At 52.5% G+C, this 15,751-nt stretch overlaps 1 protein-coding gene across 1 annotated transcript in view; it reads right to left on the bottom strand.

The window, feature by feature from the left end:
• The window catches only part of NCAPG (non-SMC condensin I complex subunit G), a 246,325-nt gene that overhangs the window by 20,037 nt on the left and 210,537 nt on the right, over positions 1-15,751 (bottom strand). The window contains exon 18 of the mRNA XM_075333625.1: positions 8,909-9,038. Coding sequence (XP_075189740.1) covers positions 8,909-9,038 — 130 coding nt within the window. The remainder of the gene's footprint in view (positions 1-8,908; positions 9,039-15,751) is intronic.

The raw sequence follows: 15,751 nt of genomic DNA, 5'->3' as shown, positions 1-15,751 counted from the left end.
CAGAGCCATGTGTGTGCGGTGCAGAGCCATATGTGTGCGTGTGCGGTACAGAGCCATATGTGTGCGTGTGCGGTACAGAGCCATATGTGTGCGTGTGCGGTACAGAGCCATATGTGTGCGTGTGCGGTACAGAGCTATGTGTGCGGTACAGAGCCATATGTGTGCGGTGCAGAGCCATATGTGTGCGGTGCAGAGCCATATGTGTGCGTGTGCGGTACAGAGCTATATGTGTGCGGTACAGAGCCATATGTGTGCGGTGCAGAGCCATATGTGTGCGTGTGCGGTGCAGAGCCCGATGTGGGGCTGTTATTTGCAATGCTGTAGTGATAACAGGTCAGGTGCTGGGGCAGAATATACTGACAGGGAATGTGTGTGCAGGGGGCGGGCAGAGGGTGAGGCTGGACACTGGGGTGGGGCTGGACACTGGGGTGGGTGGTGACAGCTCTGACTGAGGTTTTGCACAGGAAGTGGTCATGTTTGCTGGATCTGAATGTAAACAAGAAGCTGCAGAGAATAAAGGGATAATTCAAGAGGAACAAAAGTTAGAAAACAAAAAATAACAATGTAGGTGTGATTTATATGACAATACAGCACAGAAACTCAAAAATTTTTGTTAAGCTAATGTCGGACAACTCCTTTAAATTTTAAACCTTTTGGTTAGGGATTCCAATTTAAGAGACTGTCAGCACAGCATGAGTGTGCAAACCAAGTACAGGCGCTCCGACAATCATGGTGGGGCTAATCATTTAAATGCACCTTCCCCCCTGCTTGTTTTCCATCTATCCCTATCATCTCCTCTTTGATTGACAGCTCTGGCTTCATAAGCTGGGTTCACACATAGCGACAGCAACGTCGCGGTTACGTCACCATTTTCTGTGACGCAACAGCGACCTTGTAAGTCGCTGTTATGATCGCTGCTCAACTGTCAAACACAGCAGACGCAGCAGCGATCATAATGGCACGCGTCTCTGTGCTACATGTGCAGAGAGCAGGGAGCCGCGCACACTGCTTAGCGCTGGCTCCCTGCACTCCTAGCTACAGTACACATCGGGTTAATTACCCAATGTGTACTGCAGCTACATGTGCAGAGAGCAGGCACTGGCAGCGAGGGCAGACGCTGGTAACAAAGGTAAATATCGGGTAACCAGGGAAAGGTCTTCCCTTGGTTACCCGATGTTTACCGTGGTTACAGCTTACCGCAGCTGCCAGAAGCCGGCTCCTGCTCCCTGCTCGCTTCATTTCGTTGCTCTCTCGCCGTCACACACAGCGATGTGTGCGTCACAGCGGGAGAGCGACAACCAAAAAATGAAGCTGGACATTCAGCAACAACCGGCGACCTCACAGCAGGGGCCAGGTCGTTGGTCGTTGCTGGATGTCACACACAGCGACAGCGACGGGACATCGCTGCAACGTCACAGAAGAAGGGAATTTTGTTACTTACCGTAAATTCCTTTTCTTCTAGCTCTTATTGGGAGACCCAGACGATTGGGGGTATAGCTACTGCCTCCGGAGGCCACACAAAGCACTACACCAAAAAGTGCAAGGCCCCTCCCCTTCTGGCTATACCCCCCCGTGGTATCACGGGTTCTCCAGTTTTAGTGCCAAAGCAAGAAGGAGGAAAGCCAATAACTGGTTTAAACAAATTAACTCCGAGTAACATCGGAGAACTGAAAAACCGTTCAACATGAACAACATGTGTACCCGCAAACCACAAAAAAATCCCGAAGGACAACAGGGCGGGTGCTGGGTCTCCCAATAAGAGCTAGAAGAAAAGGAATTTACGGTAAGTAACAAAATTCCCTTCTTCTTCAGCGCTCTATTGGGAGACCCAGACGATTGGGACGTCCAAAAGCTGTCCCTGGGTGGGTAAAGAAATACCTCATGTTAGAGCTGCAAAACAGCCCTCCCCTACGGGGGTGTCACTGCCGCCTGCAGGACTCTTCTACCTAAGCTGGCATCCGCCGAAGCATAGGTATGCACCTGATAATGCTTGGTGAAAGTGTGCAGACTCGACCAGGTAGCTGCCTGGCACACTTGTTGAGCCGAAGCCTGGTGTCGTAATGCCCAGGACGCACCCACGGCTCTGGTTGAGTGGGCTTTTAGCCCTGAAGGAACCGGAAGCCCCGCAGAACGGTAGGCCTCTAGAATTGGTTCTTTGATCCATCGAGCCAGGGTGGCTTTAGAAGCCTGCAACCCCTTGCGCGGACCAGCGACAAGGACAAAAAGTGCATCGGAACGGCGCATGGGCGCCGTGCGGGAAATGTAGATTCTGAGTGCTCTCACCAGATCCAGCAAACGTAAGTCCTTTTCATACCGGTGAACCGGATGAGGACAAAAGGAAGGCAAGGATATATCCTGATTAAGATGAAACGAGGAGACGACCTTAGGGAGAAACTCCGGAATGGGGCGCAGCACTACCTTGTCCTGGTGGAACACCAGGAAGGGAGCCTTGGATGACAGAGCTGCCAGCTCCGACACTCGCCGAAGCGATGTGATCGCAACAAGAAACGCCACTTTCTGTGACAGGCGAGAAAAGGAAACTTCCTTCAGAGGCTCGAAAGGCGGCTTCTGGAGAGCAACTAGTACCCTGTTCAGATCCCATGGATCTAACGGCCGCCTGTACGGGGGCACAATATGACAGACCCCCTGCAGGAACGTGCGCACCTTAGGAAGACGTGCTAGACGCTTCTGAAAAAACACGGATATTGCCGATACTTGCCCTTTAAGGGAGCTGAGCGACAAGCCCTTTTCTAACCCCGATTGCAGGAAAGAAAGAAAAGTGGGCAATGCAAATGGCCAGGGAGACACTCCCTGAGCGGAACACCAGGATAAGAAAATCTTCCACGTTCTGTGGTAGATCTTAGCAGAAGTCGACTTTCTAGCCTGTCTCATTGTGGCTACAACTCCTTGGGATAATCCTGCAGACGCTAGGATCCAGGACTCAATGGCCACACAGTCAGGTTCAGGGCCGCAGAATTCTGATGGAAAAACGGCCCTTGGGACAGTAAGTCTGGTCTGTCTGGAAGTGACCACGGTCGGCCGACCGTGAGATGCCACAGATCCGGATACCACGATCTCCTCGGCCAGTCTGGGGCGACGAGTATGACGCGGCTGCAATCGGATCTGATCTTGCGTAAGACTCTGGGCAAGAGTGCCAGAGGCGGGAATACGTATGGGAGCCGGAACTGCGACCAATCTTGTACTAAGGCGTCTGCCGCCAGAGCTCTTTGATCGCGCGACCTCGCCATAAATGCCGGGACCTTGTTGTTGTGCCGGGACGCCATTAGGTCGACGTCCGGCACTCCCCAGCGGCGACAGATTTCCTGAAACGCGTCCGGGTGAAGGGACCATTCCCCTGCGTCCATGCCCTGGCGACTGAGGAAGTCTGCTTCCCAGTTTTCGACGCCTGGGATGTGAACCGCGGATATGGTGGATGCTGTGTCTTCCACCCACATTAGAATGCGCCGGACTTCTTGGAAGGCTTGCCGACTGCGCGTCCCTCCTTGGTGGTTGATGTATGCCACCGCTGTGGAGTTGTCCGACTGGATTCGGATCTGCTTTCCTTCCAGCCACTGTTGGAAGGCTAGTAGGGCAAGATACACTGCCCTGATTTCCAGAACATTGATCTGAAGGGTGGACTCCTGCGGAGTCCACGTTCCCTGAGTCCTGTGGTGGAGAAAAACTGCTCCCCACCCTGACAGACTCGCATCTGTCGTGACCACTGCCCAGGATGGGGGCAGGAAGGATCTTCCCTGAGACAATGAGGTGGGAAGGAGCCACCATTGTAGAGAGTCCTTGGCCGTCTGGGAAAGGGAGACTTTCCTGTCTAGTGACGTTGACTTTCCGTCCCATTGGCGGAGAATGTCCCATTGAAGTGGGCGCAGATGAAACTGCGCAAATGGAACTGCTTCCATGGCTGCCACCATCTTCCCTAGGAAGTGCATGAGGCGCCGCAAGGGGTGCGACTGACCTTGAAGGAGAGATTGCACCCCTGTTTGTAGTGATCGCTGTTTGTTCAGCGGAAGCTTCACTATCGCTGCTAGAGTATGGAACTCCATGCCAAGATACATGAGTGATTGGGTCGGTGACAGGATCGACTTTGGAAAGTTGATGATCCATCCGAAAGACTGTAGAGTCTCCAGCGTAGCATTCAGGCTGAGTTGGCATGTCTCTTGAGAGGGTGCCTTGACCAGTAGATCGTCTAGGTAAGGGATCACCGAGTGTCCCTGAGAGTGCAAGACTGCTACCACTGCCGCCATGACCTTGGTGAAGACCCGTGGGGCTGTCGCCAGACCGAATGGCAGAGCTACGAACTGAAGATGGTCGTCTCCTATCACAAAACGTAGAAAACGTTGATGTTCTGTAGCAATTGGCACGTGGAGATAAGCATCTTTGATGTCTATTGAGGCAAGGAAGTCTCCTCGAGACATTGAGGCAATGACAGATCGTAGGGTTTCCATCCGGAACCGCCTGGCGTGCACATGTTTGTTGAGCAGTTTTAGGTCCAGAACAGGACGGAATGAGCCGTCCTTTTTTGGAACCACAAAGAGATTGGAGTAAAACCCTCGACCCTGTTCCTGAGGAGGGACAGGGATCACTACTCCTTCCGCTCTTAGGGAGTCCACCGCCTGCCGCAGAGCATCTGCTCGGTCTGGATGTGGGGAGGTTCTGAAGAATCGGGCTGGAGGACGAGAACTGAACTCGATTCTGTACCCGCGAGACAAAATGTCTGTCACCCACCGGTCCTTGACCTGTGACAGCCAAATGTCGCAAAAGCGGGAGAGCCTGCCCCCGACCGGAGATTCGGCGGGAGGGGGCTGGAAGTCATGAGGTAGCCGCTTTGGAAGCGGTTCCTCCATTTGCTTTCTTGGGGCGTGCGTGAGCCCGCCAGGAATCTGAGTTTCTTTGCGTCCTCAGACCCTTTGGACGAGGTAAATGGTGTCTTGCCCGAACCTCGAAAGGACTGAAACCTCTGCTGCCACTTTTTCTGCTGAGGTTTGCTTGTTCTGGGCTGGGGTAAAGAAGAGTCTTTACCCTTGGACTGCTTAATGATGTCAGCCAATGGCTCGCCAAACAGTCTATCTCTAGATAAAGGCAAGCTGGTTAAACATTTTTTGGAACCAGCATCTGCCTTCCAGTCCCTTAACCACAAGGCTCTGCGCAAAACTACCGAATTGGCGGACGCCATTGAGGTGCGGCTGGTAGATTCTAGGACCGCATTGATAGCGTAAGACGCAAACGCAGACATCTGCGAGGTAAGGGACGCCACTTGTGGCACTGCTGGATGTATGATAGTATCCACTTTTGCTAAACCAGCTGAAATAGCCTGGAGAGCCCATACGGCTGCGAATGCCGGAGCAAACGACGCGCCGATAGCTTCATAGACAGATTTTAACCAAAGGTCCATCTGTCTGTCATTGGCATCTTTAAGTGAAGCGCCATCCTCCACTGCAACTATGGATCTAGCTGCAAGTTTGGAAATCGGGAGGTCTACCTTTGGACACTGGGTCCAGCGCTTGACCACATCAGGGGGGAAAGGATAACGTGTATCCCTAGAACGTTTAGAGAAACGTCTTTCTGGGTGAGCGTCGTGTTTCTGGATTGATTCTCTGAAGTCAGAGTGATCCAACAAAGCACTCAATTTACGCTTGGGATAGAGGAAACGAAACTTCTCCTGCTCTGCAGCTGCCTCTTCTGCTGAAGGGGCTGGGGGAGAAATATCTAACAGCCTATTGATGGCTGAGATGAGGTCGTTTACCATGGCGTCCCCATCAGGGGTATCCAGGTTGAGAGGGGTTCCAGGAGTGGATTCCTGATCACTCTCTTCAGACACCTCACAGGGAGACTGATTGCGCTGAGACCCTGAGCAGTGTGATGACGTTGAGGGTCTTTCCCAGCGAGCTCGCTTAGGGTGGCTGGGGCTATCATCTGAGTCATAATCCTCAGCTTGTGAAGCCGGGGACCCCCTTGTAGTCTGGATTGGATCCAGCTGAGGGGGGCCAGAGGACAGAGACCTCGCCGAGTCCAAAGACTGAGCCCCAGACATGGATTGCAAAGTTTCAAGGATTTTTGTCATAGTCACAGACATTCTATCAGCAAAAACTGCAAAGTCTGTCCCTGGCGCCGGGGCAGAACTTACAAGCGTCTCAGCCTGGGTCACTACCTCTCCGGACTCCGGCTGGCGAAGCAGCACCGGATCGGAGCATTGCACACAATGGGGGTCATCGGAGCCTGCTGGTAGAGCAGCCCCACATGCAGCACACGCAGTGTACACAGCCCTAGCCTTGGCAGCCTTGCGTTTTGTGGATGACATGTTGCTGCTTCCTCAGAGCGATCTGGGTATCCAGCCAGGAAGCGACCTCACAGTGCAAGAAATAAATAAATATATATATCTGGTGACACAGTACACCAATACACACTGAGGCACTAGAGGGGCCAGCTGAAATGCCGCTTACCGCCCGCTTAAGAGCGGGTGTGTGGTCGCCAAAAGCCCCCTAGTCCAGGTCTCCCAGAGCCTTGCGTCCTTCCTCCAGCCAGACTGCATGTAATGGCTGCCGGCGTCCTGGGAGAGGAGGGGGGGCGGGCCCTGGGCGTTCCTGGCTAAGAGCGGGAAGCCTGCTTCCCTCTGTGCCTAGTGAGAGGGCTGGAGCTTGTAAATCAGGCTCCAGCCCTCGTCGCTGCTGCGAAACAGCGTCTCTCCCCTACCCTGATTGACAGGGTGGGGGCGGGAACGAAGCGGAGCTAGGCCGCAAAAAGCCGGGGACTAAAGTTATAAACGCCGCCGCCGTAAAAGCGCGGTCGGCGTGTCCCCGGCGCACCACAAGTCACAGCAGCGCCGCCCGATCCAGTGGGGGTCGGCGCTGCGTTCCCACAACACAAAGTCCCCCAGTAAACTGTAGGAACACTAACTCCAACGTTACGGTCCCCGGCGCACTACAACACCCAGCCAGCCCGGAGTGTGTCTGTGCCTGCCGGGGACACAGAGTACCTGTATGATGCAGGGCCTTGTCCCTGATTGTACTCCTGCTCCATATCCATCAGGTTCAACTGGGTCTGTGGATGGAGCCCGGCGTCAGAGCTTAGAAGCCGGCAGGATCCCACTTCCACAGAGCCCTACAAGGGGATGTGGAAGGAAAGCAGCATGTGGGGCTCCAGCCTCTGTACCAGCAATAGGTACCTCAACCGTACAACACCATCCACGGGTGAGACGGGAGCATGCTGGGGGCCCTATATGGGCCCTCTTTTCTTCCATCCGAAATAGTCAGCAGCTACTGCTGACTAAAATCTGTGGAGCTATGTATGGATGTCTGACCTCCTTCGCACAAAGCTTGAAAACTGGAGAACCCGTGATACCACGGGGGGGTATAGCCAGAAGGGGAGGGGCCTTGCACTTTTTGGTGTAGTGCTTTGTGTGGCCTCCGGAGGCAGTAGCTATACCCCCAATCGTCTGGGTCTCCCAATAGAGCGCTGAAGAAAATGGTGACGTAGCAGCGACGTCGTTGTCGTCGCTGTGTGTGACACCACCCATAGAGTCAGAAAAGGAAGAAGACAGATTGAAAACCATCAGGTGGGAAGGTGAATTTAAATGACTGGTCCCGCCATGATGGACAGAGCGCCTGTACTTTATGTGAGCTAAAGAATTATTGATACCTGCTGAAGCTAAGAACCTTGTTTGTAAAAAGGACAAATAGTATGTGTGATGACATAATGGACTTGGATGGCCAAAAAGTAACATGTGCTTTGTTACAATAGACAAGCATCCTCTCTGGCATGATGGCTTTGAGATAGGCTTTTCCCCATATAATCTGTACCTTTAGGAACTGTAGGTAGCAACACCCCTAGTTGTCCCGAGGCACAGAAAATGGTTCCTGGGCTAAATCACATCTGCTGTGTGCTTTGTGTGAGCCACGTGAATGACTATTCCTATGTCAAAGCTAGAGGAGGGTGACTGCAGGCACAGAGGTGGCACCAAGCGGTCTGAAGGGTTCTGCTGATCTGTCCCGTGTCTGCAATTGCTGCCCCTCGGCCTTAGATAGGATAAAATGGGGGACAATTCTAAAACATTTTATGAGGTTTCTTGGGCCAATGGGTTTATAAAAAAAAAAAAAAGCGAAGAGATGTTGCTACAAAGGGTTAAAAGGGAACTTTTCACCAGATTTGGGGCCTATAAGCTGCGGCCACCACCAGTGGGCTCTTATACACAGCATTCTAACATGCTGTATATAAGAGCCCAGGCCGCTGTGTAGAACATAAAAATCACTTTATAATACTCACCTAAACGGTTGCTGTGGTGGAGTTGGGTCATATGGGCGTCTTCGTTCTCCGGTGACTCCTCTTTCGGTCACCTTTGTCGTCCTTCCTCTGAAGCCCGGGTACATGACGCGTCCTACGTCACACTCGCCGGCATTGAGGTCCTGCGCAGGCGCACTTTGATCTGCCCTGAGCAGGGCAAATCAAAGTATTATAGTGCGCCTGCGTGGGACCGACGAGTGTGTATGATGTAGGATGCGTCATGCACACAGGCTTCAGAAGGAGGATGAACATGGCTGAAAGAGGAGGTGCTGGCACCGGAGACGCCCATATGGCCCAACTCCACCACAGCGACCATTTAGGTAAGCATTATAAAGTGATTTTTACGCTCTACACAGCGGCCTGAGCTCTTATATACTGCATCTTAGAATACTGTATATAAGGGCCCACTGGTGGTGGACACAGCTTATAGGCCCCAAATCTGCTGACAGGTTCCCTTTAAGTAGTGTTGGCAACGAACTATATTGGGAAACCAAATGGATGACATGGTGATCGGTTCCCTTTAAGAAGCCAACAAAAATAGTTTTCAATGTATATCTAAACTACATTTGATGCATTACTTATAGGACGAGTCCTCACATTTCGGCCAGTACTTTACCTTCTCTGCTCTCGTGATCATTAGTTGCAGTGACTTCCTGAGATGTCGCACTCCGCTCCTTGGGATCCTTGTTACACAGCTGCATCTTCACCTTTTCCATTGCTCTTAAACAAATTTTATCAGTGATATCCTAAAAAAAATAATACAAGGTATACAAGGTAAGAAATTCAAGGTGATTCATGTCCATCGTGGGCATGGATGGTGCCATCACCCACATGAAAGGTAATGTCTGTGTCGCCTGATGTTTCAAATGGACAACAATGAAGTAATGAGTGAATCCTCCTTAATGTTCTGCAGGAACGGTAACTTAATTCATGTTAATACTATGTTTATATATTCATAGCCAATAAATCGGCAAAATGAGGGTTTAGAATAACTCATTATTGGCATATATAAAGATACAGGTCACCAGCCGACAAACAAGTGAAGCCTTGAAAGAGCCCAGGCATCGCTCTGTTGACCGTGCACACTTGGTGCAATCCCCCACAAGGCTGTAGCAATAGAGAGCCATCCGGGAACCAGATGTCATCCTTTTGGAAACTTTATGACAAATTCCAAGGTTTACGCTGACCAGCACCTTTATGAAAAATAGAGATATGCTTGATCTGGCTTGATAAATGCCCTGCGAGCCAGAAATCTTGTGATATTTCTGCAGTAATAAAGTTACCAAAAGGAGGACGTCGGGTGCCCTGGTTCTTAGAAGTCTTCTTCAGGTGATTAGATTATATACAGTGGTGTAAAAACTGTTTGCCCCCTTCCGGATTTCTTATTCTTTTGCATGTTTGTCACACTTAAGTGTTAAAGATCACCAAACAAATGTAAATAATATTAGACCAAGATAACACGAAAAAGAGAATTTTGTTACTTACCGTAAATTCTTGTTCTTATAGTTCCGTATTGGGAGACCCAGACCATGGGTGTTTAGCTTCTGCCTCCGGAGGACACACAAAGTACTACACTTAAAAGTGTAGCTCCTCCCTCTGAGCTTATACACCCCCTGGTAGCCAGTCCTAGCCAGTTTAGTGCAAAAGCTGAAGGAGAATAGCCACCCACGAGTAGAACCGAGTAAGAACCGGAACAACCGGAGACTCTGTCCACGACAACAGCCGGTGATAACACACGGAACAAGAAAATTGCCAACAGGCAACAGGGAGGGAGCTGGGTCTCCCAATACGGAACTATAAGAAAAAGAATTTACGGTAAGTAACAAAATTCTCTTTTTCTTTATCGTTCCTTTGGGAGACCCAGACCATGGGACGTTCCAAAGCTGTCCCTGGGTGGGAATAAACAGAAAAAAACTAAGAAGTAGGTGGAGCCTAACTTCACAAGTGGGCGACAGCCGCCTGAAGGATGCGTCTGCCCAAGCTCGCATCTGCCGAAGCATGAGCATGCACTTGGTAGTGCTTCAAAAAGGTATGCAGGCTAGTCCAAGTGGCAGCCTGACAGACTTGTTGAGCCGTAGCCTGGTGCCTAAAAGCCCAAGAGGCACCGACAGCTCTGGTCGAGTGTGCTTTGATCCCCGGCGGGGGAGGCACCTGAGTACTCTGGTAGGCGTCCGAAATGGTCGATCTAATCCAACGGGCCAAGGTCGGCTTAGAAGCAGAGAGACCCTTGCGCCGCCCTGTGGTTAGCACAAAAAGAGAGGTGCACGCCTAAGCGCAGCGGTGCGAGACACATAGATCCGGAGAGCACGCACCAGATCTAGAGTATGCAGCGCTTTCTCAAAGCGATGAACAGGGGCCGGACAGAAGGAAGGCAAGGAAATATCCTGGTTAAGGTGGAAGGGAGAGACCACCTTAGGAAGAAAGTCCGGGGTCGGACGGAGAACTACATTGTCTTTGTGAAAAACCAAAAAAGGTGACTCCGAGGAGAGCGCAGCCAAATCAGAGACTCTCCTGAGAGAAGTTATGGCAACTAGAAAGGCCACCTTTTGAGAAAGACGATACAACGAAACCTCCCTAAGAGGCTCAAAGGGGGGTTTCTGCAATACTGTGAGGACCAAGTTAAGGTCCCAGGGATCCAAGGGCCGCCGATAAGGCGGAATGATGTGAGACGCACCTTGCATGAAGGTGTGGATCTGAGCCAGCCGGGCGAGACGCCGCTGGAACAGCACTGATAGAGCTGAGAGTTGTCCCTTGAGAGAGTTGAGGGACAGTCCTAGCTGCAGACCGGACTGTAAAAAAGACAGAAGGGTCGGCAACGAGAATGGCCAAGGAGAATGGCCGGAAGAGCGACACCAGGACAGGAAAATTTTCCAAGTCCTGTGATAGATCTTGACGGAGGAAGACTTACGGGCCCGAGTCATAGTGGAGATGACTTCAGGAGGAATACCAGAAGCTGTCAAAATCCAGGACTCAAGAGCCACGCCGTCAATTTGAGTGCCGCAGAATTCGGGCGGAAAAACGGACCTTGCGAGAGCAGTTCTGGACGGTCCGGAAGATGCCACGGCATCTCCACGGACAGTTGGAGCAGGTCCGGATACCAAGCTCGCCTGGGCCAGTCCGGTGCAATGAGGATGACTCGACGGCCCTCCATTCTGATCTTGCGCAGGACTCTGGGCAAGAGAGCTAGAGGGGGAAACACGTAGGACAGACGAAACTGGGACCAGTCTTGAACCAGAGCATCCGCGGCGAAGGCCTGAGGATCGTGGGAGCGAGCCACGTAAACCGGAACCTTGTTGTTGTGACGGGATGCCATTAGGTCCACGTCCGGAGTGCCCCACTTGCGGCAGATTGACTGAAACACTGCCGGGTGCAGGGACCACTCGCCACCGTCCACGGATTGACGGCTGAGATAATCTGCCTCCCAGTTTTCTACGCCAGGGATGTGGACTGCGGATATGGTGGACTTGGAGTCCTCCGCCCATTGAAGAATGCGTTGGACCTCCAACATTGCCAGGCGGCTGCGTGTCCCGCCTTGGTGATTGATGTAGGCAACCGCTGTCGCGTTGTCTGACTGGACTCGAATGTGCCTGCCCGCCAACAGGTGGTGAAAAGCTAGGAGAGCTAGAAGCACAGCTCTGGTTTCCAGCACATTGATTGAAAGGGCTGACTCGTACGGAGTCCAAGTGCCCTGCGCTCTGTGGTGAAGATGTACCGCTCCCCAGCCGGATAGGCTGGCATCCGTGGTGAGAATCACCCAGGACGGAGTCAGGAAGGAGCGCCCTTGGGACAGGGAGAGGGGTCGAAGCCACCACTGAAGAGAGCTCCTGGTCCGTGGCGACAGAGCCACTAACCTCTGTAAGGAGGAAGGCCGCTTGTCCCAACAGCGGAGAATGTCCAGCTGCAGAGGATGCAGATGGAACTAGGCAAAGGGAACCGCCTCCATGGAAGCCACCATTTGACCCAGCACCTGCATCAGGCGCCTGAGGGAATAACGGCGGGGCCTCAGGAGAGAGCGCACCGCTAGCCGGAGAGACTGCTGTTTGATTAAGGGCAACTTCACAAGTGCCGGCAAAGTCTCGAACTGCATCCCTAGGTACGTGAGACTCTGGGTCGGAGTCAGAGTGGATTTGGGAAGATTGACAATCCACCCGAATTGGGCTAGGGTGGCGAGAGTGAGCGAAACACTCCGCTGACAGTCTGCGCTGGATGGACCCTTGACCAGAAGGTCGTCCAGATAGGGAAGCACTGCTAACCCCTGGAGGTGCAGGACCGCAATCACTGCCGCCATGACCTTGGTGAATACCCGAGGGGCCGTGGCTAACCCGAAGGGGAGAGCCACGAATTGGAAATGATCCTCTCCTATCGCAAAACGTAACCAACGCTGATGTGACACTGCGATTGGCACATGTAGATAGGCATCTCTGATGTCGATGGACGCCAGGAACTCCCCTTGGGTCATAGAGGCAATGACTGATCGCAGATACTCCATGCGAAAATGCCGCACCCGGACATGCTTGTTGAGAAGCTTCAGATCCAGGATGGGCCGGAAAGTACCGTCCTTTTTTGGAACTAGGAAGAGATTTGAGTAAAAACCTCTGAACCGTTCCTGAGCTGGAACTGGTACAATTACTCCGTTGGCCTGCAAGGACGCCACGGCCTGCGAGAAGGCGGCGGCCTTGGAGCAGGGGGGAGTTGAGAGAAAAAATCTGTTTGGAGGGCTGGAAGAGAATTCTATCCTGTAGCCGTGAGATATGAGGTCTCTCACCCACTGATCGGAGACTTGCTTTAACCAAGCGTCGCCAAAGTGGGAGAGCCTGCCACCGACTAAGGACGTGGCTGGAGCGGGCCGAGAGTCATGAGGAAGCTGTCTTAGTGGCAGAACCTTCTGCGGTCTTCTGCGGACACGCTTTTGGGCGCCAGTTGGATTTCTGATCCTTGGCTGAGTTAGCGGACGAGGCGGAAGGCTTAGAGGATGACCAGTTGGAGGAACGAAACCTCGATTGATTCCTACCCTGGGCGGGTTTCCTGGTCTTGATTTGTGGCATGGAAGTACTCTTCCCGCCAGTAGCTTCTTTAATGATTTCATCCAGCTGTTCACCAAACAGCCGTGAACCAGCAAAAGGGAGCCCAGCCAGAAACTTCTTGGAAGAAGCATCTGCCTTCCACTCTTGAAGCCACAAAATCCTGCGGATAACAAGAGAATTAGCTGAAGCCACCGCAGTGCGGTGAGCAGCCTCTAGCATGGCAGACATGGCATAGGATGAAAAAACTGAAGCCTGAGCAGTTAAGGTAACCATCTCAGGCATAGATTCCTTGTTGAGGGAATGCATCTCCTCTAGAGAAGCAGAGATGGCTTTGAGAGCCCAGGATGTGAACTGCGGATATGGTGGAGGCTGTGGCTTCCACCCATAGCAGAATCCGCCGGACTTCCTGGAAGGCTTGCCGACTGCGTGTTCCGCCTTGGTGGTTGATGTATGCCACCGCTGTGGAGTTGTCCGACTGAATTCGGATCTGCTTGCCTTCCAGCCACGGCTGGAACGCCTTTAGGGCAAGATACACTGCCCTTATCTCCAGAACATTGATCTGAAGGGAGGACTCTGGCTGAGTCCAAGTACCCTGAGCCCTGTGGTGGAGAAAGACCGCTCCCCACCCTGACAGGCTCGCGTCCGTCGTGACCACAGCCCAGGATGGGGGCAGGAAGGATTTCCCCTTCGACAGAGAAGTGGGAAGAAGCCACCACTGAAGGGAAGCCTTGGCTGCCCGAGTAAGGGAGACGTTCCTGTCGAGGGACGTCGACTTCCTGTCCCACTTGCGGAGAATGTCCCATTGAAGTGGACGCAGATGAAACTGCGCAAAAGGAACTGCCTCCATTGCTGCTACCATCTTCCCTAGGAAGTGCATGAGGCGCCGCAAGGGGTGTGACTGGCCTTGAAGGAGAGATTGCACCCCTGTCTGTAGTGAACGCTGTTTGTCCAGCGGAAGCTTCACTATCGCTGAGAGAGTATGAAACTCCATGCCAAGATATGTCAGTGATTGGGCCGGTGTCAGATTTGACTTTGGAAAATTGATGATCCACCCGAAACTCTGGAGAGTCTCTAGAGCAATGCTCAGGCTGTGTTGGCATGCCACTTGAGAGGGTGCCTTGACAAGCAGATCGTCTAAGTAAGGGATCACCGAGTGTCCCTGAGAGTGCAGAACTGCTACTACTGTTGCCATGACCTTGGTGAAGACCCGTGGGGCTGTCGCCAAGCCGAAAGGCAGTGCCACGAACTGAAGGTGTTCGTCCCCTATGGCGAAACGCAGGAAGCGCTGATGCTCTTGAGCAATCGGTACGTGGAGATAAGCATCTTTGATGTCGATTGATGCTAGGAAATCTCCTTGGGACATTGAAGCGATGACGGAGCGGAGCGATTCCATCCGGAACCGCCTGGTTTTTACATGTTTGTTGAGCAGTTTTAGGTCCAGAACAGGACGGAAGGATCCGTCCTTTTTCGGCACCACGAACAAGTTGGAGTAAAAACCGTGACCCTGTTGCTGAAAAGGAACAGGGATCACCACTCCTTCTGCCTTCAGAGTGCACACCGCCTGAAGAAGAGCATCGGCTCGCTCGGGGGGCGGAGATGTTCTGAAGAACCGAGTCGGAGGACGAGAGTTGAACTCTATCCTGTAACCGTGAGACAGAATGTCTCTCACCCAACGGTCTTTTACCTGTGGCAGCCAGGCGTCGCAAAAGCGGGAAAGCCTGCCACCGACCGAGGATGCGGTGTGAGGAGGCCGAAAGTCATGAGGAGGCCGCTTTGGGAGCGGTTCCCCCGGCGGTCTTTTTAGGACGTGACTTAGACCGCCATGAATCGGAGTTCCTCTGATCCTTCTGAGGCCTTTTGGACGAGGAGAATTGAGACCTGCCCGCGGACCGAAAGGACCGAAACCTCGATTGTACCTTCCGTGGTTGAGGTCTGTTTGGTTTGGACTGGGGTAAGGATGAGTCCTTTCCCTTGGATTGTTTAATGATTTCATCCAATCGCTCACCAAACAGACGGTCGCCAGAAAATGGCAAACCGGTTAAGAACTTTTTGGAAGCAGAGTCTGCCTTCCATTCACGTAGCCACATGGCCCTGCGGACTGCCACCGAATTGGCGGATGCTACCGCCGTACGGCTCGCAGAGTCCAGGACAGCATTAATGGCGTAGGACGCAAACGCCGACGCCTGAGAGGTTAAGGACACCACTTGCGGAGCAGACGTACGTGTGACTGCATTAATTTGCGCATGACAAGCTGAGATAGCTTGGAGTGCCCATACGGCTGCGAATGCTGGAGCAAAAGACGCGCCGATAGCTTCATAGATGGATTTCAACCAGAGCTCCATCTGTCTGTCAGTGGCATCTTTGAGTGAAGCCCCATCTTCCACTGCAACTATGGATCTAGCCGCCAGTCTGGAGACTGGAGGATCCACCTTGGG

Source organism: Anomaloglossus baeobatrachus, chromosome 1 (genome assembly GCF_048569485.1).
Source record: "Anomaloglossus baeobatrachus isolate aAnoBae1 chromosome 1, aAnoBae1.hap1, whole genome shotgun sequence".
NCBI classification, from domain to species: Eukaryota; Metazoa; Chordata; class Amphibia; order Anura; family Aromobatidae; genus Anomaloglossus; species Anomaloglossus baeobatrachus.
This window is presented reverse-complemented; position numbering and strand designations above follow the sequence as displayed.